Genomic DNA, 26,419 nt, shown 5'->3' on the forward strand with positions numbered 1-26,419 from the left:
AAGACATATTTATGAGGTGCTCCAGAACACAGAATACGCCTACTGATGTATTAATCTATCAATACAGGCATTGATCTGTTGTTCTTCTGCTAGTTTGAAGTAAATTAAACTTACACTGGTATTTTCTAAGTACACTTGCAAAAACTCAATATAAAATATGTTAAAAAGACATTGAAAGACTGTCTCACCTCTCCAATCATGCCATTCCAAATGCCTCGGACAAGCTTTCCATGTTTGCCGTTGGTTACCAGGTAGAGATCATAGGAGAACTTGATGTTGCGGGAGAGTTTCTTCAAGATGTCAATGCAGAAACCTTTACAGCACAGTTTGGTGTATGGCTCAGTATGTCCAATGATCCTACAGAAGAAAGAAAGGACATTAGTGTCAAAGTTTTTTTTTTTTATTTTAAACAAAACTATACTCATTCACAGGAGTGTCCAGATACTTTTTTTATGGTTCAACCTTAAAAGAAAAACAAGCCAAGAAATAAATCCACCCTTAGTACGAACACTGCACAGGCCTTATTTTAATCTGCTCAATGATTTACTAAATCATAGTGCCACATGTTTATGGTTTCAAATTCAATTGAAATTTAAATAGATTTTAGTTTTTAGGTATTATCATTTGATTGGTAGGCAATACAGAAAGTGGCTAGCTCAGATATTGTTAGCCATGTGTGAATAATGAGAGTTCAGTAGATGGAACCGACAGAATGTGAATCTCAAACAGTAGTGTGTCAGTTTTATGTCCTCAAAATGTACAAAAAGAGGCATTCTGTATACACGCTATTAGGGGTTGCCAGTTCAGCACCTTATTTACTAAGACCTGTCAGGCAAATGCATACAGAAGCAACTTATGCAACTAATGAACATATGAGCAGGGCTATATAACCCCTTGTTTTACATATAGTGTTTTTCATCTGTCAAAATTAAGACTTATTTTCTCTGCTTTTCTCTTTTCTTTCTATTTCTCAAGATTAAAAAAGTTATTTCTCTTCTGTGATTCTCTTATGTGATTGATTTTAGATTACTTTAGGAAATTAATACATTTCAGAAAAAGAAGTAATTATACAGAAGTAAATTTAGGTTATATAGGTTCACAAGCTTAAACGTTATACTGTATTTCACATTCATTTTGATTTAATCTTCTAAAACTACCTGCATTTTTGTCTGAGCTGAACTTGAGCTCCATGACAAAAGCATCTGGAAAGAGTGTGAGGTTGTAAAATCTCTGTTTTGTTGCACTGAGCACGTCCTGGTCTTTTCTTTTTTTTAATATATCTGTGTTTTGAACTTGTGGTGAATATGAGCTTTTTTGTGTGCAGTGCACTAAAGGCTATTACATTTCAGTGACAGAAGCCACAGCATACACCAAATGACAAACAAAGCCAGAAGAGTTTAGTTAGTATAATTTGGAAAAATCATTATTTGGGTTCAGTAAACAAATGATTTAGGTTCAATGTTTTTTCTTATGGCCCCTAAAACTCTTTTTATTGCTTATTTACATTTATTACGTACTAAAAAAGGTCCATTTTAGTCCCCGAGATGCAAATAGGGTAAATGTCTCCATAAAGATACAAAAGATTCTACATTAACATTCCCAGGAGAAATGGGCATATTATAAAGAAAAGCTACATAAGATAAAAAGCTTGGATTTGAGATAGAGTGTGTCATAGCAATACAACTTAAAAACTTAAAGCGTAGCCTTGTACCCTAAAAGGGCTGCTGTAACCTATAGCCAACATATTAAGAAACTAGTTCAAAAGCCTCAAACACATGTTAGAAAAAATGTGCTTTTCTATGCTGGACCAATGTATTGAATCCACCAAATCTATGTTTTTCTATTAGTACATAAGTATTTATGACTTATTAAACTCTATTAAGACCATTTAGGTAGATTTGGTAAATGTTTATGTATTAGGTTAATAGGTGTAGGTTAATATTGTTGTGTTGTTTTAGAGGTATTGAAATCTCTCCCACCCTCACACATACATATTTCCGTGTTCCTACAACTTAGGCCTACTTAAAGCTCCCTGGCCACAACATTCTAACCACGGTGGAGGCCTGTGTGTCCACAGTGTCCTCTTTTTTTTTTTTTTTTAACAAAATATAGTCACTCTATGATACAGCGCTATTGACGTTTGAAACACACTACTGTTCATACGTTTTTTTGTTAAATTCATCACACACACTCACAAAAAATGCAGAATTAGTTAGATCACATCCTTTAGAGATCAGAATGATTAGACCAATGACACTGTGAAATTATTATTAATGGAAAAACAGTCGGGCTCAAGTGAATACTCTTGTTGTAGATGCTAAAAGGCCTGCATTTGCCAATCATATTTAAGAAGACTTAAGACATTGAGAGAAAATATGGTCTTTTCTAACATTACTTTCATGTGGTTTCAACTTGTTATCAAATGGTTATCTTAATCCTTTGTTCTCACCTTTTGTTACCCTTCGCCTGCCGGCCTAAAGTGGTCACTCTAATAACCCCCAAAAGGTGACAACAATCAAGTGAGCATACCGATGACCTTTGATGTGTGATAACCCTCAACCCCCCCCTCAACTTCACCCACCTCCTACCCCTCTTTAAAGTGATAACTATGACCCCCTATTGTTGATACTCCAAGTGACCTATCCTTCATCCCCCTCCTACCCCTCCTTAAGCTCCTCTTCATCAACCTTTCTCCTCCCACAATTTCCAATGTTTATAAGGCCCTCTCAAAAAACCCCTAATCAGACTGGGTTGACCGTGACCGATCGAGTTGTACATCTCTGTGTGTACCAATAAACTCATCAACACTGAAGATCCAGTCTCCTGACTCCTGAATCTGTCTCCTGGACGCCGGATTTCTAACAATATATTTTTTCTTAAAACCTAATCTTGCCATTTTTACAATGTTTCTGACATTCATCAATGTTTTCTTTTATGGGGATTGTTCATTTGATGAGGACAATGGGATCCAATAATAGAAGAGCAGAGCTGTGAACAATTCTGTAGTTTAAAAAAACACATCATGAATCTGATGAAGACTTTTTGTGAGGACTTTTCTCAAGAACAAATTTAAGACAATGTGCCAATTTAGTAAACAATCACACCTATTTTTAACACCAATCTAATTCTTGGAATGATGTTGGAAAGTGTTAGTAAACCTGGTCCTTAGTGTTTAAACCTTTTGTGCAGCACTGGTTCAACCACAACCACAAGTCCTAAGGCAAAGCAGAGTTTTATCATCATCATCATCATCATTTGCGACATTCCACAGGCTGGTTTGCTGATTTGTCATTTGATTCTTTTTGCTGTGCTTCTGCTGGGGAACGAGTATAAATTAGGCTGTTTTGTGTGTAAATGTGTGGAATGGCAGAGGAGCCATTGCACGCTGGCTGTGCCTCATTAACGACACACTGTTTACGAGGCTGGGCTCATGTTACGTTGATTATGAATCTGCAGTGCATGACTGATGGATGATAGGAATCAAATGCACTCTGAACCAATAGGCCTGAATAAAAGAACCGCCAATAATCTCCATTCAAATGGCCTGGTGGCGCCAGTGGAGGCATACTGTTCTTTCTGTGGAGGAACGGCGAATGGCATCATGTTCCAAAGCTGTGACGGAGCACCTTCCACTACGGTTATAGCTCAGCTTTGGCTGTGTTTCTCTCCTAACCTTCAAGCGCATATTCACACACACACACACACACACACACACATATACACACACTCTGAGTGCCAGAAACTCAGTCAGTAGCGTAGAGGAGGGGAAAGAGGAAGACGAGGCAAATGGAAAGAAGCAGAGATGGACGGATAGTGGCAGAGTGCGAGAGGATGGGTGACGTCAGCAGTGGGCGGGTGGGTACCGGGCCATCGCGGCAGGTCCTCGTGTTATGTCACAGCTACAACAGATGGAAGGACAGCCGGGCCTGGCCAAAACAAATCCGACGCAAATTAATCACCAGCAAACAAAGGCAGGAGAGCAACTCTGGATTACTGCACTGGCTGATGGAGGGCTAACTCGTGCTGGATAAAAGCTGCTGCAGTGCTACAGCTGCCTCAGAGGCCTTCATAATATATATATATGTATCCATTGTTTTACTGTCAGTATCTCTTCATATTACTCATTCAGCCCTATAACAGTCACATTAAGAACATACATTTGAGTTAACCAGTCGGTTGACTTGCCCAGTTAGGGTAATTCTAGGCATGAACTATGAAGCATTACAGAGGAGTAATACAATAGAACTATATATAAGAGCAAGAACAATATAATCAGGTTTACTGGGCTAAATAGAACATGGACAAATATGTCGGCACTTCCATCTCAGTTATTTATGCTAGGATTTCTTATCCTGTGTGAATCAGCCATACATTTTAACAGATGTCCAGTAGTAAGATTTTATTACTATACCTTCCCGTGTAAAAGTAATCTCATCCGAATAGGGCTTTAGACACTAGTTAATGCAAAACCAAAATAACAACTTATGATTATGCAAATTATTTTTTTTTTCAAACTTTCCAAGTATTGTAACTACGACTTCTGCATCCAATTAGCAAAAATCTTTGATAAATGCTCATGCTGACCTACTTTATATGCAGTTGACTTTAACAGGGAAACGGTGAGTGAGCAGCCTGGGCTTTGCGTTAAAGATAGAGAGAGCTACGGTGGGATAAGAATCAATTCTAGAGCTTTATTGTATGGATTACTGGGACGTGGTGAGTGAAATGTCCTCCGGTTTCACAGTAACAGGATTATGGGAGCTGTAGCAGGGAGACCAAACAGTTCTCAGTTGCAGCACTGTGATAGCAAAAACGAAACGAATAGCATAAATTATTCCATCATGCAACTTAATCCTTTTTTACATATGACTCTATTACAAAATTAATACCAGCAATGTTTGCATTTTGTCAACATTCTCATTTTATTTAATATCTTTTGTCTTAATAATTATAAGTAATAAGTAATAATTCCTTTCTGGCCTGGTTTATTCAGCCTTGCATGCAGTGAGCCGATGGTGCGTTTCAGTGTGTGAATGGTGAAGAGGCTTTGCCCCTGTGCTGCAGGTTAATTGGCCATCATAGATTACAGCAGCAGGGTTCCAAACCAGCTAGCAGATTATCAAGAGAGCATGAAGGCATGTGTGTGTGTGTGTGTGTGTGTCTGTTCATTAATGAGAATAACCCAAATGATTGTGTTTTTGGGCACGACTTTAGTCCTTTTACCATAAGGACTACCATATTTACCAGATTTTGGCAGTTAGGAGGTATGGATCAATCGGATGTGTGCTAATACAATGCCAAGGAAGAAAGACACCAGCAATCACCAGTTCTGAAAAAGGTTAAGTTCATCATTCTTCAGTGAGAAAGATTATTTACAAGTGGCAAACATTCAAGACAGTTGCCAACCTTTCCAGGAGTGGATGTCCCAGCCAATGTACCCCTAAAATCAGAGACCCTACAGAGAGCTAGACCTCAGACTCTACAGGCCTCAGTTAGCATGTTAAATGTTGACGTTCATGACAGTACTATGAGAAAAAGACTGAACAAGTATGGCTGGTATGTTTGGAAGGGTTGCCAGGAGAAAGCCTCTTTCTAAAACAAAAAACATGGCAGCACAGCTTGAGCTTGAAAATTTGCATCTGAACAAACCACAAGACTTCTGAAACAATGTCTTTTGGACAGACGGGACCAAAGTGGAGATGTCTGGCCATAATGCGCAGTGCCACATTTGGCAAAAGCCAAACAGAGCATATCAGCACGGACATCTCATACCAACTGTCAGGCACAGTGGTGGAGCGGGGATGATTTGGGCTTGTTTTGCCGTCACAGGATCTGGGCACTTTGCAATCATTGAGTGAACCATGAGCTCCTGTTTACCAAAGTATTCTATTGTAAGGCGATCTATCCCACAGCTAAAGCTTGGACAATAATCCCAAGTACTCCAGCAAATCTACAACAGAATGGCTAAAGAATCAAGGTGTTGCAGTGGCCCGCAAAGAAAGAAAGAAGGCTTTGCATAAACCTCAATAAACCGAAGCAATATTGTAAAGAAGAGTGGGTCAAAATACCCCCTGATAAAGACATTCAGAAAATGATTACTTTAAGTTATTGCTGCCAAAGGTGGTTCTTTAAGCTGTTGATTCAGGGGGTGCACTTCATTGTTTTTTGGTATTTTTTCACTTCTTGATATGTAAAACCATAGAACTTTGTTGTTTACATGACTGTAAATGATCTTCTTGTTTGACTGGTTTATTGCATACTACACACTGAAAAACTAGTTAGTATTACAAATTAATATGCAATTGGGACGCACCCAAGCTGTGTCCAAAACTTTGCCCTATTCACTACATAGTTCACTACCTTGGGCTTCCGCCATTTTTTTTTTTGTGAAATATGCACTATGCATATTGCACTATAACAATCCCATAATGCACTGAAATATATATTATAAATACATAATGTACAGACAATGTACACTAAATGGACATACCCATTATCCATCCCAGTGTTTGGTTTGAAGATTCACATGTAGCTTTTCTGAGGAAGGCCGGCCACCAGACTTTACTGTCGCATAGCAATGGGCTCATGATGGGGTCAACAATGTTCACTACCAGTAGCGCTCTATTCAGTGATCTAGATTTTCGCATGTAGGGGAAATTGAATAGGGAGCAGTTTCTAACACTGCTCCAGTGTTTTGCTTGATAGTGTTTTGGTGCTTGTTGCCACCCTAGTCCAGTCTTTAGTGTTCCCACCGGTGCCTCATTTGTAGCCCTGTCCTCTATTCAGGTTGTCTGTCAAGTGGTTGTGATGTATCTTCGTCTTGCGCTGTTATTGACTGTGTACTGTTCTCTGTTAACTGCCATACGTTCCTCCGTTCTAGACGCTCTAATGAGAAAATTTGCATTTGCATTCTGCCTACTCACCATACTTGTCCCAGTACTACATATTATTTCTGAATATTTAACATTGTATTGCTTGTTTGCATCACTTTTGTTGTGTAATGGCTTTAACTGTAGCTTCTACTGCAGACCTGTTGGACTTTAGAAATTGAATTAAATTTTGAATCAATATAATTATCACTGTGAAGTATATTATTAACCCTGGTAAGCAGCCCATCCCCTGGAATAGGTGAAGAGAAAATGTGTTCCAGACATACAATAGACAGAAGAGTGTGAGTGAGTGTGTGAGTGTGTGAGTGTGTGAGTGATGTGTAGGCAAAAGCAAAGTGCTCTAATGACACATCACCTTGTAACCACCCCCAGACCTCCAGGCTAATGAACTGTGGCATCATGGGGTGGGCTTAATGGGTCGCATTAAACACACTAACACACGAGGCCTAGTCAATGGAAAAGAAAACAAGCAAAGAAAACGAATGAACTACTGGGCGTTAATGAGCGACTCCCTCTGACCAACTTGGTAAACATGCTTTTCCCCTGTCAGTATCGCACCACCTGCCAGAGATCAGCTCTGACGGTTAACTTTGGCTCCGAAGGCAACTTAATGTGGCTGCACACAATGTGTGAGAGATTCTGCTTCCAAGACTTGTCACCATGCAGCTGGAGGGGGTCTCACGTGAGGCCATTTGGGCCTGGCAGAAAGCCCTGAGAGATCCACTCTTCTGTAATAGAGTTAATTGGCTTATGTGTACGTTTGTCTGGGTGTGTTTGTAGGCAGACTGAGAGAGTCCTAAGAGGTTTCGGGTTTTTTTTCTTTTCTTTTTTTTCTTTCACTGAAAACTGAGGCTCCACTTTAATCAACTCTGCTAATTATCACCCTGCTCTCATCAGGCAGCTTCAGAGTAGTGGGTTTTTTTTATCTCTGATTGTAGCTCAGAGCCAGCAGGCACCTGAGAGCGCTTTCTACTCAGGAGCAGGTGTTTAGAGTTCCTGAGCTGACTGTTACGGCGGCAGCGTGGCTATGGTGTAAAATGGTTATGGGAAAGACGGCTCAACACATGCAAGAGGTTTCAATGAGAACAAAGCCATCCAGTCTCAAACGTTAACAAAGGCACTATAAATTACTGTGGATATGACTATGTCAATATGCCACAGCTAGCATGATATGGCAGTGTCAAGAGCAGTATGGCAAATTAGCTTGAGGAACCTGGGGTGCTGCCAATGATATTGGGCCCAGAAATTCTGCCAAAATACTTGATTAATGCATGTTTTAGGGTCGAGGGACTTTAGGAGCATTCAGACAATGGCTTTTTAAATTCACTCAAGCCTCTTTCAAGGTTGTAAACTGCAGATTTAGGTTGAAAAACATTCAGCTTCTCTGCTATGTGCCTTAAAAGAGAGCCGTCTGTTATCCACAGCCGACCATTCACAATCAGCTCTTCTTTGGTCAGCTAGTTTGAGGGGTTTTCGTACCTCCAGATCTGTACAACACTCAACACTCCAACATTACCAATATCAGAACATGGAAAAGAGTTTTCAGTTTATTACAAGTTAGGACCAGCACAGTTCCTGGCCTCCAGGACTCGACTTGATGACCCTGGCTCTTATGAAAAGCTGAAGGTTTGATCATTCTCACATGAAGTCATAGAATTAGTAGGAACAATGAGCACTTTTATACATACACGTTTATCTGGGTATTTAATGATAATTAAACAAGAAAGGGTCATGTATGACTTCAGCTGGCTGTCTTTAAAAAGGCCCAGCTATTGATCTGCACAGTGATGAAGACCTAGTTCAACAAATTGCTGCACTGTAACAAATGAGTAGTTCTTTGAAAAACATCTAGTGAACTACAAAAACCTACGGCTCAACTTCCTTAATGCTATTGGAGGTGCCTGTAAGTAACTTTTGGGATTCCTCAGCATGAAATCTGGTTCTTTAAAGAACTATTTTGAACAAGGTTCCTAGAGGATCTTTAGGCTACTATATTTGGCTCCAACTATGAGGAACTTCTTAAATTACCTAAATGAAATAAACTTTAGCTCTTAGCAAAGGCTTTCATTCTTAAGAAAAGGTTCTTCTAAGAACCTGTTCTTGAAAGTTTCTTAAAACATTGTAAGATCTTCCTCCACAGGTTCAAATTGAAGAATCTCCAAAAAAACCCTCAAGTTTCTTGTCATTTTAATAGAGTGGGAAGACTTATGTGTGCCCAGCTGACACAGCCAATGCATAGCAGGAAAATATAGTGAGGTCTAGATTACAGCCAGGAAAGTGGAACAGTTATGTAAAATGTTTGGTTCTCAGTTTTCAATTTTAGCAAACGTAGCAGAAGGATATTATGTATATAAATCAGCACTTTTATCTTATTGTAAATCTGACAACAGTGAAAACATTGTGTACTTTTATTGCATACAGCAATAAAAACATGGAGGCACACAGAAAGCACCAACTCAACATGCCAAGCTATTTCACTATGTGCAGCATGAACGTTTATAAGTGTTCGGTTTTAGACCTGTAAAAATGCCCAACACAGCAATGCCACAGTGGACTGGCCACTAGGAGGTCTGTGAAACAAAGTTAAAAGCTACATGTGTGAATGCCTGAACATTATGGTCAAAGGTGACCCGGTAATAGGTTTTTGATTGAAGGGCTTAAGATTGATCTAAAAACTGGCCTTAAGAGCATCATGCTTGTGCTTATTACATAATTCATTTGACATCAGCATCTTGCTATTCTGAATTCAGATAATGTCATTCCATTGATGTGTTTACTATTACTGGTTAGAAAGCTTTCCAGGTTTTCACTTATACTGTACTTGCCATACACTTTCTAAAAACGCTGTTAATAATACACCAGTGGCCTCTCTCTCTCTAATGAAGCCTCCGGGCTCCAAATAGAGATGCTGTGTCTTTCCAAATCTGTTAAAACCATGAAGCCCAAAATCCGAACAAAACACTGGTGCCTGTTTCAAATTAGTATTTTACCGTGACACTCAGAGATAATGAATATATGAGTAAGTGGTCATTCCTATCCATTACTGTCACATTATATTGACTGTGTCCTCTTGCTCTCACAACTAATTACTACTGCAACTCACTCAGCGATAAAACCTCCCAGTGGAGTCCATGCCTAGGGAGCTTAAGCCAAGTGGTGACATGAAGATTTCTTTTTAAGCGTTTTTAGGGGTGTTAAGAGCTAACCGAGTCAGCATGGAATTACAGATAATGTGTGTGTTGTGTTGAATAATCAATCAAAAATGATCCAGAATTCAGGAATAGACATTTTTCTTTAGTTTTTAAGCCAGGGGTGAGCTATTCAGCCACATTTAGATGTACAGCATAAAAAAAATTCATAATAATAATAAAAAGAAACAAAAAAAAAAAGTGAAAACAGGTAAACTCTAGGTTGCTGTTGCAGTGTTATTTAATAAACACCCATCACAGTTCATCGCATCGTGTTATATGATGTGGTTTACAGCCTTCATTCTAGAGCATGGGTATTTAATTGGAGTTCAGTAAGGTCCAGTTAGAAGAAATTTCATCAGGCCAAGGTCCAGACTGTCAAAATTTCTAACCTGTGTTATGATTCAATGCTATATCCTGTATACTGAAGTAGCCTAATAGTTCTATCAGCTTTTTATGTCAACAACTGAAAGACAAAACAAATTAGAAATATCATTAAATATATTTTAACAATTGGGCTATTAGATCTTTTATTTTCCGTGCCCTCAGTTCAGATTTAAGTGGCTATATTTGCTCAGAAGATTTGTGTTTTGTTTAGTAGTGGCGCTTCACGTTGCAGCTTTTAATTAGCACCACAGTTTCAGAACATATCAGACATGCTGGTTTTGTGGGAAGAATAAACAAATATGCCGTGGCCCATTCCTGGCTGAAAAGTCTGAAAAAAGCAAGCCATCTGAATTAGCCTTTCTTTGACTCAATTTATTCTCTGATTACTGCTTCTCGCTTCGTATCTCACGCCCTGTTCCCAAATCTGCACAACCGAATCTGGCTGAGGAGCCCCTTTGGTGATCTTATTAAGCATGCGATTGGTCTGTGAGTTTACTGCACCGTGAAGCCTGTTTCGTGAAGTCCGTACCTGTCAGGTCCACGTCATCGCGCCCTCCCCCGGGGCGGACTTGAGCAGGCAGGCTCCCTTAAGGACTTTTGTTATATTTCTGTTTTTGTATCGATTCAGTGACTCGGTTCTTGTTCATTTACATTCATGTGTGTTTGGTTCAGTTCGTTTTGTTCACGTGTGTTTCTAGTTTGCCATGTTCGTCATCTCTTGGTTCCTGATACAGATCTTGTCGAGATCTGTATCAGGATGTATTTGTATGTATTCTGTTTGTATTATTAAAGTACTTGCATTGGACCCATCTCTGCAAGTGTTCATCCCTCTGTGTCTGGCCTAACCCACCATGACAGTACCGTAAAGACAAGAAAAGTTCCACCGTATTCCTACCATATGTAATAGATTGTTTTCATTTTTTACTCGAGTATCTGAAATAATGATATTCATAATTACTTACGTCTCAGTCTTGTTTGATTGGCGTCTGCAGGGCACAGTGTTGCTGAGGCATGTGCCTGTGATGGGGTCCACAGCCTCTACTATCACAAAAGGCCTCTCTTCGAGTGTGGCCACTGTCAGATGACGGTTGTCAGACACTGGCTCCATGTACGTTCCATATCGTGGCCAGACTGGGTAGCGCATCTGTAAAATTCCTGATTCGTAACGTCCTACCTGCAGAGTCAGAAGGAGACAAGGATTTAGGTGAGAGGCAGTTTATAAATCCAGGTACTATTCTGTGCACATTTTTAAATTTCCAGTGCCATCATTCTGTACAATTTATTCATTTTTCTGCATCAGGAAAAACATATTTAACAGAACAGAACCCGCAACAACTAAATGTACTATCATATATCTAGTACTGAGTGTGTCCACCCTTTACCTCCATCACAGCTTCCATTTATTTTAGGAGACTGGCTATCAGTTTTTTCTGCAGAAATAAATCTACAGACATATTTTCCCCACATCTCTACAGTTCAGTCTTTGAAGACATTTCTGCTTCTCATCATTAAAATAAGCTCAAACACATTCAACAATGTGACTGGACTGGACTCTGGACTCTGGGGTAGTCAGTCTGTTAACAGCAGTTCCATGTGCAAATGTTCTTTTTTGTCTGTTTCCTTTTTTCAGTAAGAGCTTCAAGGTCAGCTTCACCTTTCAGACTCATGGAGTTCAGTTGCCTTCTCATGTCTCAAGGTAGACAGAAACATCTATAGTTTTTTTTTAGATCTGAAGCAAGATTCAAACTTTTGTCCTCTCTTATAAAAATGAAAGCGTTAAATGCGATGTATCTGAAGGGGGCCAGTTTGGTGGTCTACCCAGTCTGTCCCATTTTTGTTGTATCCATTAATGAACTGAACAGGCAAGCAGCTTTAGTTTTACTGATTCATTACATCTGTCTACTGTCTTCCCACAACATACAGTGCATCCCTAAAATGCAGAATGTTTTTGTTCCACCTTAAATGGTGCACAAGTTACAGAAAAAGAACTCTCTCAGGACGGACCAGAACCATTTTTGAACTATAGTTTAAACTCCTTTTTTATATCTAAAACAATCATATAAAATAGTATATATATATATATATATATATATATATATATATATATATATATATATATATATAATATAAAAATAAATCCAATAAGTACAATTTGTACTCAATTGTTGTTTTTGTTTCTTGGTGTTGTTTTTTGGTATCTAATATTTGCACAGTACTGTATGTATGATTCAATATGTGCGCATTATAACTGCATTCCATCCATAGTCTACATGATAAAATGGCTAATCATTCTACAGTCAGTTTAACAGTAACTACAGCACCATGGATAAACACAGGTAAACCTTATTGTTATGAGTAAACACAAGCTGTCGGTTGCTAATTCTGCAGATCACACCACCTGCATCCCTGTAGGCATTGACTTTCAGAGGTGTATTTCCTCTCTCAAATCATAATTAAAGATTTTGTTTTCATGTAGTGCAGCGGAGGGCACACTGCAGAAGACCCATCTCTTTGTCTCCATCTGCTTCAATTAGCGACTGTTTACTCTTTGGCCATTTCGTATGCATCATGCAGAATTAAGCCTCTACGGTTAATTTCCTTTTTGTTGTGGTGACATGGCAAATGAATGGATGTTTTTTTTTCAGTAGATCCTTGTCAGAACATAAGAGTCAGGAGATAAAGAGTGCTGCACATTAGCTGTTGTTGACTTTCAAAATAATGATGCCACATGTTCTTAAGCACTTGTCAGGGCAAACACTAAACACCCTGGTATCATTAACAAAGTTAAACATATTTAGATTACAAGTGTTTGAATAATTTATGGATAACAAGAAAATCTACTGTAAACTTTATTCTGGGACACAATGACGGGGTTCTGCTTGCAGATATGTGACTTTGTGGCTAATGGAGTGATCTTTTTGTATAATTGTATTCATTATATTTTCCTGTGCTTGTTCAAGGACATAATAGCATACATTGATTGGCATAATGTTTTCATCAATATGTAGACCACTAGCCAGGGAAAACATGCAATAAAAGCCTAGAGAAGGAAACTAATTAGCCAGAGACAAATCTTCCAAGCAAGAATGTCTGTATTATCCAAATCCTTTGAAACATTGAAGGCAGCAGAAGTTTTTGGAATTCAATTTTAACCCCCTGTCTACAAGGCTGTCTGAATAGGCACGTCATATATTCATACATATATTCATAGGTACTTAATAATGTGTGTAGAAAAGTGGTAAGTCCGTATTACTGAATAGCTTACACCGTGCAGCAATAACATTAGCCCCACTGACAAAAATACAATTATTATCTGCATCTACAGTGGTGTCTGTCAGAGGGTGGGATATATTAGGCAGCAGGTGAAAAGCCCATTTTTGAAGGTGGTGTGTTAAAAGTAGGAAAAATGGGCAAGCAGAAGGATCTGAGCCACTTTGACAAGGGCCATAGACTGCAATAGACTGCATGGTCTTATGGAGTTTTGCCTTCCATGGAAAGAACAACCAGTGAACCGACAACAGGGTCATGGGGACCTAAAGTTTAGACACCTTGATGCCATCTACAGAGACCCCACCTCACAACTAAGGACTAGAGATGCACTGATCCGATATTAGGATCAGATATTGGTCCCGGTATTAGCAAGATTAGCTGCATATTAGCTGGATCGGGTATCGGATAATTAGGCTGATCCATGGAACCGATCCTTTCACTTTAATTTGTTGGTGTGAGACTGCAGTAAATGTTTACATGTTTGCAATTTTTGATTAGTGCTTGTATATTTGACCAGGTTACTTACTTATTCTCAGGTTCAGCTAATTTTAATATGAATTAGGCTAAATATTTCAAAATAAGATTGATTACTGATTGTATGTTTGACAAAGTGAAGCTTCTCCTTTTCAGTTTTGTCTGATACATTTGATTTATTTCCATATATTTTAAGAAGTTTGACTTTTTTATTTTGAATTTGAATGCTGTGTCAAGGTCCTGAACCATTGTTTATTTTAGTGACAAAGAAATAGCAATTTAGTACATTTATAGCTATGTGTTAATTTGTTATATTTTGTTTTACAAAGTTAGTAAAGTAATGTTTAAGTCAATCCTGATGTCTTAAGTCTCTCCCACATGGTGAGGTATACGGTTTATTAATTCAACAATGGTATTTGATCGGTATTGGGTATCGACCGATATGCGAAGTTTGTGTATCTGTATCGGTATCGGAACTGAAAAAGACAGATCAGTGGATCCCTACTAAGGACCATTTCTGAATACTAGTGTTTGCTTTTAACTTCTACTTAAATTAAACTACAATACTAAATCATCTTGGATGTATTTAAAGTTTATAAGTAAATGACGTAATATTCAATACATCATTTTTTTACATGGATAAGTAACTTAAGAGAACTGCAGTGGAATCTTTTTGTTTTTTCAAGTACAAAATGTTACCAAGTAAAAAGGTTACTGGAAACTGTATATTGGAGTAAAAGTAAAATACTGTAAATTGGAGTAAAACTAAAAGAATTATCATTTGATTATCCATCAGTTTTAATTACATTCTTGTAACAGAGTGAATATAACACTTTTGCTTGTTTGAGATTTTGTCATTTTTATTTTTCTAAAGCTATAATTATGTGTACAGAACAAAAATACTGTACTTAAGTAAAAGTATCATTTGACCCTCAGTAAAAGAGTCAAAGTAGAAGTCCTTTATTTAATTTCTGCTTGAGTTCAAAACCAGTGTACTTTAAACATACTTAAACTCAACCTAAAAATGTAAAGTAAGTTAGTTTATGTCCTTGGTCATTTTGTTTACTATTCTCTTAATGACTTCTGATGTGTGGCAACATAGCCTTGGACAAAGAGAAAGGAAAAATGTATTTTGTAGTAATATCACGCTATGTTTTCCCTTCCACCTATCACCCACAAAAACACCAGTCATTACGTCCATTTGTGGCTACATGCACAGGCTTTAACGACCAAGGCCAGATCCCTGGAACAATCCCCCTCATTCAATATGAATGCTGATGTGGGGTAGAAGGCGGTAAGACTACCATCCAGGTCAGACTCAGCTCCCCTTTTTCTTCCAATTTGGTGCTACCAATGAACTCCTCCTAGCGCTAGCAGTGCTCCTGACACTAGAAGGGTACGGACTTAACAAACATCACAGCCACTGTCTCTTTACAAATTGTTGCCGATGCGGCTTTGCGGGGCAGCTGACACGCTCAGAAGTAAGAGTCCGGGTCATCAGCTCCGCCACACCAGCCAACAGATGCCTGTGGAGGCCAGCATCGCTTCAAGAGTGATGAGAGGAGAGAGCACGGCCAATTGTGCTCTCTCAGACGTCAGGCGCTGATGGCAAAGAATATTGACTTAGGCTACTGATAATCAGTCAAGCATTGCTTTTTAACTGTTTAAAGCGACTTAAGCTACTATATAAATAATGAATAGTTATTATGAAATGTAAAAATATGAATTACTATATACATAATAATAATTAACATATAAAATAAAAAATATATAAATAATTAATTAATATTAAACATAAGTAAAAAAAAATCAGATCTGGTGGGTTATCTTTGCACTGCATGCACCAGAAAAATACAAAGTTTTATATAATTCTTTTTTTTTTAACGTTTTTTTTTTTTTTTACAAATTTAACAAAGTTACAAATTTAAAGGCAACTCTGTGAATTATGTTATGTGGTTTTGATTATTTTCTTTTAAATAATTTCTTAGAAGGTATAAAGAAATAAACACTCTTTTCATTTCAAGGCAATTCCTGGAAATTATTTGATGTTTCAGGCTTGACGTTTCAAGCGCTCCAATGTTATTCAGTGCTTATGCATATGTTATGAATGGCACACCGTGCTGTCACGTTTGAATGGTCTGATGTGATAATCACCGGTGGAACAGGAAATAACTCAAACAGCACTTTCTGCACAACAACAACAAAAAGATCTAACTGCCCTGAGATTTCTTCTGTATTGATTTATCTGCTTGTTTAGCTCAGAGCAGCTTATGGGCCTTGTCTAAGAGCTCAGGAGCCTAAATCTCATCCGAATGCGCTCAGATGAAACAGATCTGCGCCCTGTGGCTTGTTAGCGGCCGTGCTGCTGGCAGAATTAAGCTGCTAAGGTCGCCTGCAGGGCAGCACTATCAAAAAGCCTTCACAAGCAACATGCAGTGCTTATCTGCAATACGCATAGCCGGCGTCATGCTTTAAGAATAGGAAAATGACGACGGCTGAAGTTTGTTTATGGCGTCGCTTCTCTAAACTGGTTTTTGCTTTGGGGAATTTTTGTAATCAACAAACAAAGAGGATTCGGACGGCTCCTGTGGAGTGTGGCAGTCTGGTATTTTTCGCTTGACAACAGTTGCAAACATGGATGTTTGAAAGTTGAAAGCAATGTTTTCTCACAAAGGCAGTGGGATTTGTCATGTTGGAGAAAACGGTAATTGAGTTTGTCGCCCTTAGAGTACATATCAGAAGGCCGTTATTGAGCGAATCTTTTGTCCGTGCAATTTTTTTCTCCTTCTAGAAACTAAACTCTCCATCCATCTGGCAGTGATTAAAGATCTTATAGCAATCACTCTGTATGTCTGCCTGTCTGTCTGTCCATTCATCCACAAATTTTATTTTACTGTGAAAACACGTTCAGCAGGAAAAGTTGAAGCCTTTGATCGCATTCAGCGAGAAGAGCATTATTGAGGTCAGGATGTTGGATGATCACCACCCCACCTCATCCCCGACTCCTCAGTTCATCCTAAAAGTATTGGCACTATCATTCCAGAGAGCTCAATGCTGGGAGGTTTTATACCCATCTAGCCCATGTCTGGCATTAGACATGGTGCCAATAGATTCATCTTTATTGCTCCAGGGAGTCCTATTCTATTGGCAGTACTTCTCTACAGGTACTAGACAAGCTGTGTGTGTGCGCATTTATGTGCATCTATGTCAGCAATGGGTGCAACTTAAAGTAGCATTCGTTAGAAGGAGTGTCCATAAACATTTGGACATATAGTGTACAGCTTGAGCTGTGACTTGTACCAAATGCTTTTATCCTCAGATTCCCCAGCCTTTTTAGGAGAGGAGTAAGAGTAAGATCCACGTAAGTCGTAGGGTTACCAGAACCTTGTGGTAAAGGAGTTTACCCTCCATTTCCCCAAGTGGCGCTGTTCAGTTGTTGATGCTGTGCATTATTAGGGAGCTGTCAGATGATGGGCATCTCAGAGTATATTCTCAAGCAGTCTGGCAAAACATATCGCAGACTCTGTCTGTGGCCGTTATGCCTATAGATGAAGCATGTATGTGACAATCTTTCCCCTTTCCCTAATGGTAAGGTCGGTTTCACATTTGAGTAGCCGTTAGACAGATTACATTTCTAGTTCCCTGATCAAATATCATTCAAACCAGGTGGCATTTTTAAAATGATCCATCGTCTTCTGTCTGTAATGTTAAATGGAGAGCTGCTTGCTTACAGTGCCTTGATGATTGCCCCTTGCAGCCATACTTGTTTTACTTCTTTAAAAAAGAGGCTTTTTTGAGCTATCATCATTAAACTGTAACAAGATTTAACCTTAGGCCTTGTAATTATACTGACAGACTTTTTTTGACTTTGGCCTTTTTTCAAGGTTGTTCAGCCGCTTCTTTTCAACATTTCAGAATTTCAGAAGATCAAACACATTGTCATAACTATTAATAGACAGAAAAATGCCTAGAAATAAGCCATTTATATCTGAGTCCCAATGGAATGAGCATTTGAAAGACAAAAACCTTAAGAAATAGAACATTGCTACCTAAAGGTAACCAAAAGTGTGGTGCACATACAACCTTGTTTTTAAAATGTATATTTTGACTTGTAAGTTATGTAAATTTATTTTATAGAAGAATTAGTTTCATCTATTTCTAGTTATGCTTGTTTATTTAATGCCAATTGCTCCTGTGCTTATTGCAAAGTCTGTCTTTTGTGTTTTGCAATTTTTTTGAGTTTTTTTTCTCAGGTTGTATGAGTAGGCCTACTTTGACTCTGACTACCTGTGTTTTGACCCCTGCTGTATGAAAGGACTGGCCAATTGACAAAGAAATAATGTCTTAGGCCTGACATTACGGATTCTGAGTCTAAATACAGCCTTATATATATTTGTAATAGAACAGCATTTACATTTATTCATATGTCAAAACATTTGAAATCTAGATGTAGTTCGTTTTATAGGGAGTAAGCAGATGTTTGAGATTCAGCCAGAAACATACAAGCATTGTGACAACGACAATTTTTTTTCATTTTCTACTCAATTAAAAAGGCCAATAACCCAATCCCCCTTCATCTGAAATCTGCTATCACTAGGAGGGTGAAGACTAGCACATGTCTCCTATGACATAGGTGAAGCCAATCACTGCCTCTTTTTTGAACTGCTGCAGATGCAGAATCATTAGGCAGCCTGCGCGATCAAAGAAAAGCGAGACTCTCCAACTCTGATACAACAGATGCCTGGTGCTGACCAACAGCACACTATGGAGGCATCTTGAGTCCACTGGACCATTTCGAGCCCCAGTATCAGCATTTTTCTAAAACTGTTGTCCCTGTCCACACGACAACACCTTGGAGAGTGTTTTTGAATAGCTCTGTTTCCAGTGTTTTGTGTGGACGGTAGGCCTTACTGCTTTAACCCCTGAACACTCCAAGGTGTATTACAGGGACTTTTGTATAAACTGGTGGGGTTATTCTGTGGTAACAGAAGTTTGTAATAACACCTTTGGATTATACTATATGATTTCTTTGGGGGTTTAAGCTCTCCTAAGTCTCAGAAATGAGCAAATTGGGCAAGTTCACAATTAGTAGTACAAATAAATAAACCTACAAGAAAAACTGAAATTACAAACCTTTTGTCCAGTTGATATAACTATAGAGGTAGAATAAATGCATTTGTGTGAATGTGATTAAGCCAAATCATAACTCAGCCCATCCTAAAACCACTGTAATGCCCAGCCTTAAATGATGTATTACTCTTATTATCCAACAAAATATGATAACATTAATAGATAATAATAAAAATAAGCTATAAAAAAATGATAACTAAACAACATAGTTTGTTAACAGTAGGTTCAGGTCACCGAGCAACACAACAACTTTGCAAATATAGAATTCGATCTATAGATGTGCTCATACATATGTGTATATGAATTATTTTAATACTTTAAATAAAAACAGTTTCACTGTTTCATAAATCAAAGGGCCCTTTCTGTCTTGTCAGTGTTCCAGTTCTCGGAGAGAGAGATGCAGATTAAGACATGTGCTGCTTTTTACAGCCTTAAATCAAAACGGAAGGCGTGAAATGGGACCAGCCTTTCCGTCTTACGCTCATTCTCCTTCTTCCACTCTCATCCGTCTGTCTCTCTCTGTTTAATATTCGCTCCGTGTGCCTGAGGTTGCTTTGCCATCTTTTTGGAAAAGAGGTGTCATTGAGAGACGATGCTGACGCAGTTATGAAAAACGAGTCATCGTCAGCTGTCAGCCAGACCGCTTTTGAAAAGAGTTATCCGGTGATTTACCTGCCTAATAAATTCCCTCTGCAGCGGGAGGAGAGTGCGGAGTGAGGAGTCGCTGGGTAGGCCGGCACACAGAGAGATAGATGTGCCAGGAAGATACAGAGAGCTGTACATCTCTCAAGTGAGCCAGAGACAATGAGTCCAGAGAATGGACTCTGCCCCAAGCGACACGGCAGGAATGAAAACTGAGATGCTCATGGATCTGCCATAGAGATCGCCAGCCGAGGCTGGAGTTCATTTTCCTAAACGTAAAAATGCTTTAGAACTTGCAGTGAGGAACTCAAAGTACATCAGTGTGTGCTGGCCGGCTCTCTCTGCTCCAAAAAGGGTTCTTTGGAGCAGCGCGCCTGCAGACGATGTTAAGGATTTTCAAAAACTGTCACAATAACGTCTTGTGGTCAACAAAAATGATCCCAACCCGATATGTTTGTGACCTGTCCTGTCCTGTCCATGTGCCCATATTTTAAAAAATCCTTCTTAGAAAAAGCCAAAAAAAAAGAACACACAGAATTCTTCACAGCTCTGCTCTTATAATGATAGATCCCATTATTCTCGTAAATTGAACAAATGGCAAAAAAGAAAACATTGGTGAATGTCTTAATGTGAAGTTCTCAATGACTCGAAATGTAAGTATTGCTACAATCATTTTAACATGCTAGAAGCCCACTGAAATGACACTGCATGAACATCAGGCAAGTACTGAACTTTAACACCAGCAACAAAAACTGTTCTCCATTCCAGCCAAACATACAACTGTCAACTACCAACTTCACTTGACAAAGCTTGCTGTTCGCGGAAGTGTTAGCTTACGTGTAGCAAAATTGACCAGATTTGGGCCTTATTCACCATCAGACTAATTTTCTTCTTAATCTCAACAGTTTTTATGAAGATTTTGATATCATAATTTGGATTTGTTCAGTTGACAATGACCATATCATTATGAGAGCATTGCTGAACAATTCTGCAGAAAACACATCATATAGACTTTTTCTTAGGACTTTCCTCAAGAACAAATTTAAGAAAATTCTTTCATGAATGAGGCCCAATATTCCCCCCTCACTCTAATCTGTCTGTTTCAGTCTTACAGAAATGAAGCTTAGGCCTTAGGACTTCATAATATGGGCATGACACCGACTACACACAACACAATATCAGTGGCCTGTCTTTGTCAGTCTCCTCTGTAACTATAGTACCTAAATAATGACTGAACACACACTGATAGTAGCTCATTAGGCATTAAGAATATATGGCTGTGTGATTTGAATTCAAGACTACTTGAATGGAGGTCTCAGGATGAGACAGGAATGACAAAATGCCTTAGCCAACTTAACATAAGTTTCACATTGCTTAGGGGTGCCACAGAAAGAATGTATCTTGTATTTTAAGTTGTTCTTTGACATAGAATTAGTATCAACGCTCAGATATAGCTTTATACGTTTATTTACAACCCTGTTAGTTTGCCCCAGAACTAAACAAGCTGCTTTTTCTTTTATAATGGGCTTGTAAATATTCAATGGGCTCTGCACTGACTGGCTGGTTTACAGTAAGGCAACACGATGGCTCCCATAGAAGCCACAAAGCATAGCATAGCGTAGCTGTACTGTTATCACTGTAACATGCACATTCTATGTCCTGTGGTACATAGTGGACAGTGTTGCTGTCCTCTCGGTGTGGTGAGAGAATAGAGAGCCAAAGCTGTTGGACTAGAGTTAGAGTTTAGCCTAGTGCAGTTACCTGCAGTGCTTTCCCGAGTGGCGCTTTTTTGAGTGGTGCACCCCTGAGACTTGTTAGCTAAGCACAGCTACCCGATCGGTTACCATTTTCTGGGCATTGCTATTTGGGTCATGATCCAAGGTTTGAGTAGAAACCTGTTTTTCTTGTAGAGTCTGATGGTTATGTGTTGTTGTACAGTGTTACTGATGACCATTTTGGGTTATGATTGTGTAAAGAAAACTGACAACAAGTAGCAAAACAAGCGTATTCTCCAGAAATGTGTAATGTATTTGCCCATGTTATAGGCCCAATATAGGCCTTGACTTTCGCTAGTGAGCTGGTTGTATGTTAATTTTCGGGGTTATGAATAGAATGGCTCAGGGCTGTTACATAATACTTCTGGTTGTGCTGGGTTTTCTTCTTAACAAAGAGGCAACAGTGTTCAGGGTTTACAGCATGTCACGTCCATGTACAAACATCTCATTATTTACTTATGCAGAGGAATGTACAGTTACACATGCACCTTCTATACTAGGGCACTTGTATGGTTTTGTGGTATTGCAGCAATGAGGCAGAACTATTTCCACTAGCTTTCCTCAGGAGGGCAAATTACCCAGATTTACATGTACCAATGCTAACAGAATTTAGCAACTGAATTCTATTATACTGCCATATGCAAAGGTTTGGACACCCTTGCTTATATAATATATATATATATAATATGAGAAATAATATATATATATATATATATATATATATATATATATATATATATATATATATAGCATAAGAAATAACTGTGCATTAACCTTTGTAAATGCCACATTTTATGTCTTTTCCAGTTCCATGTGAAATGAAGCAAAGAAACAGTCATTGTGCAATAAAATGTACAGCAGTGTGTTCAGCAGTGTGATCAGCAGTGTGCGGAGCATTTAGGCATCAGATTTCCAAGTACAAGGAAAGAGGCCAAATGTACCGTCTGTGGTAATCAGCTACACAGATTAGGAGAACTCTGGAGTATTCCCAAAAGAGTTACACAGGGATTGATGGAGTGCTGGGGGTTGTCACTTATTGTCACTGTGAGTCAGTCTTCACAGGTGACAGGAAAAGACCAGAGTTATCAATGACAAAGTGACAGCAAACAACTTGATGGCTGTTTGAGGCGGGTGAAAGATGTGACTCCAACCCCAAAATAATAGATTTTGTTGGATAGATTTGCTCATGGCGTATAAATCACAGCTGAGACGCCTTCGCTTTTATCAGTGACTTTGTGAGAGGGATGGTCTTGAAGTGTTTGCTTGTAATAAAACAATGCTTTACTGCTGACAGTTTCACCTGTATGAAAAATGACAGAATCATGTGAACACCAGACGAATCTTCTACATAATAGTTATTTTAAAATAACAGTACATTAAGAAAGTGTGGGAAATAATTGAACCACAGATATAGACATACATTTTTCATTCAAAGGAACAAGAAGTTCTAAAAGATCGTATGGAATGGCAACCTGTAGGCCCTACATAAGAGGATAAGCAGAAAACGATTGTCACTGCTGCTCCTATGGAAGCTTAGCATAAAGCTTAATTTCCTGCTAAACCAAAAAAAAGAATTGATGGGGATGATGTATTAAATTTATGTCTGGATAAGCGCATCAGCCAAATGTCATATATGTGCAGATTCTGCAAAGTAAAGTGTAAGACTGGTTTACCATATTATCATCTAGTACAGTTTAAAGCTGCCTAATTTAAATATGCATTCAGATGTCAGTGATAATAAATGACAAACATGTTCTATGTTCAGACTAATTGACATCCATGTTCAATTCCAATAATAATAATAATAATAATAAGACTGAGACTGAGTTTTAAAAGTGCATGACCATATAGTGCTCCGATGAGTCTATATTGTTTGGGCAGTAACTAGAATGGTTTGTGGGTGAGATATGATCCGCCGTGTGTCAAGCTTTGCCCCATGTATTCAAATCATTATGGCACATCCCTCATTTGAGGGCTTTGTTCTATATTTCATGGTGCCTTCCCTCCCCCACTTCACAGCACCACAGAGGCTGTCCTCCATATCGACACCTCACAGACCTGATTTAACTCTGCTCCACATCCACAACCTGCCAATTACACAACCCAACCTTCAAATGGAATAAACCACAGCTAAAATAAATAGGGGCCAACCTTAAGGAAAACATCAATAGATTAATAATTACTTACATACAGCTCAAGGCTGTGTTTGTGAGGAGCTAACTCTTAGCCACTAGCACGGACATGGACTAAGTCAGCGCAATATGGACAGCATACTGGCATGCAGTATATCAGTGGCAAACTGTGAAATTGGGTTTGGGGCATAAATGTCAAAACTCTGTCAAGTAAATGAGGAGGGGGGGAGGGGGAGTGTGTCTACAATAATGTTAATTTCTTCTATTTCAACCCTGTGGGATTCTAGTAATCCACTAGAAGTCTCGTAGTCCATTCGAACCAGTACAACACACACTAACACACCACCACCATGTCAGTGTCACTGCAGTGCTGAGAATGATCCACCACCCAACTAATACCTGCTCTGTCGTGGTCTCGTGGGGTTCTGACCATAGAAGAACAGGGTAAAATGAAGCTAACAGAGTATGCAGAGAAACCAATGGACTACAGTCTGTAATTGTAGAACTACAAAGTGCTCCTATATGGTAAGTGGAGCTGATATTATGGGCTGAGTTCATTCCAAACCAGGGGTTAACATCTGAATAAGCTGCATATATGACACTTTACTTGTACACCAGTTTAACAGTGACTCTTTCAGTAAAGGGCTTTTGCACAGACCTACTGCTGCTGTTTTCCATGTAAAGCAACTGACTGAAATCTGGTTAAGCTAATGCCCAGAAATCATTAGGCCTACTCTGGAAGCCCAGAGCATTCTGAGGGTTGCCCACTGCAATTCATTCACGGGTATTTAGTTCAAAGCATCAAAACATTCAACCACCTGCCTAATATGCTGTTGGTCCTTTACATTCCACTCAGAAAAGATTACTCCGAAGATCTCTGAAGGTGGCACCTAAGCTTTAGCAGTAGATCTTATAAGTCCTGCAAGTTGCGAGGTGGAGCCACCACAGATCAGACTTATTGTTCTGGCATATCTCCCAGAAAAACAGTTTACCCGACCCCCATGTGATGTAAAACAGGATTCACCAGACAAGGCAACCTTCTTCCATTGCCCCAAGGTCTTGTTCCAGTGCTTGCATGTCCACTATATAGGCAGGGGTTAGCATGGGTCGACGGCTACACAGTCCCATATGCTGCATGGTGTGATGCAATCTGCGTTGTGACACAACCCAACCATAACCCTTATAAAAATTTCTGTGACTTCACCCCAGTAGTCCTTCTGTCAGTTCAGTCCAGATGGGATAGCCTTCCGTCCGATGTGCATCAGTGAACCTTGGGCACCCAACACTCTGTCCAACCCAGTTTTTCTTAGACCATCATCGGTCATGTAAGGAGAAATGGGCAGGAATGAAGACCTGAGCGATATTGACAAGAGTCAAATTGCTATGACCAGATGACTACCACCGAAGTCATCTGTGTGCTCCTGGTGATTGGCTGATTGGTTGCAGAGCTTATCTACATATTTAACAAGTATCCTTCTGTAATGCCACACAAACCTTAGATATGGGAAATGGTTTTTGGTTTATATCCAAGATTTACTGTATTTTCAGCTTATGTTCTTGCTAGTGATATGTGATGCAGCAAACGTGCCACCGCTCCTATAATAATCAGTGTAGTCTTTCACACTGTTTATTCAAACAATACACAGACAATAAATACATCTGTGGATTGTATTCCATTGCAAGAATAATAGAAACCGCTTTTGCCCTGGGTCTGATGTGACATAACAAGCATTGCACACATGATGCACCAGTTCTGCTACATTACATGCACTGATAGCTAGATAGACAGAAATACAGACCTCATTCACAGCTGTAGAAATCACATGTTGGCTTTCCCTGCACATGCCATTAGGAATTTGTCATTAGTCTAGACTTTTTTATCGTATCTGACTGAAACTCAGCTAAGCTACTTGGTAAATGTGTAAAACTAACATGCTACATGGACGAAGCAGAGTAATGGCTTTTAGGACCACTAACCAGATACAGTACATCACTCAGCCCAGTACAGTGAGTATCAGAACACAACACAAAGGCAATTAGTCCATCTCTACATATGGCAATGGTAATAAATCATAAGTGACATCACTCTGGTCTCAGTGGAGAGCAAAGTTATATTTGAAATGTTACACCTTTACATATTATACATAAATAATATGATCATATCCTTGAGACCAAGAGTGGGGATAAGCAAACGTCAAGTGAAGTAAAACACAAATCTAGCAAATTCACTCACTATATTGGAGTGTAAATAAAGACTGTACTGTTATTGAGTGTCAATATAGCAAACACACACAGCATTTACATTTACAGCACCTGACAGATGCTCTTATACAGAGCCAGTTGTCTTACAATCATGTTATGCAGTGAATGCAATATTAGAAGTCTTGCTCAATAACTCTTTTTAGTGTAGCATGCTTTGCTTGCCCAGCCATGGAACCAAACCTCAGTCTGCAACAGCTGCAAACCTCAGTCTGCTAGGACTTTTCCTAAACCACAGTACATCTCCTTGATGGCATGGACTGAAGCCTAAA

At 39.0% G+C, this 26,419-nt stretch overlaps 1 protein-coding gene across 1 annotated transcript in view; it reads right to left on the reverse strand.

The window, feature by feature from the left end:
• The window catches only part of grin2ca (glutamate receptor, ionotropic, N-methyl D-aspartate 2Ca), a 94,654-nt gene that overhangs the window by 12,039 nt on the left and 56,196 nt on the right, over nucleotides 1-26,419 (reverse strand). The window contains exons 5-6 of the mRNA XM_072694474.1: nucleotides 11,428-11,639; nucleotides 189-357 (exon numbers count right to left, since the gene is read on the reverse strand). Coding sequence (XP_072550575.1) covers nucleotides 189-357; nucleotides 11,428-11,639 — 381 coding nt within the window. The remainder of the gene's footprint in view (nucleotides 1-188; nucleotides 358-11,427; nucleotides 11,640-26,419) is intronic.

The sequence above is a fragment of the Salminus brasiliensis genome, chromosome 12 (assembly GCF_030463535.1).
Source record: "Salminus brasiliensis chromosome 12, fSalBra1.hap2, whole genome shotgun sequence".
Classification (NCBI taxonomy): domain Eukaryota; kingdom Metazoa; phylum Chordata; class Actinopteri; order Characiformes; family Bryconidae; genus Salminus; species Salminus brasiliensis.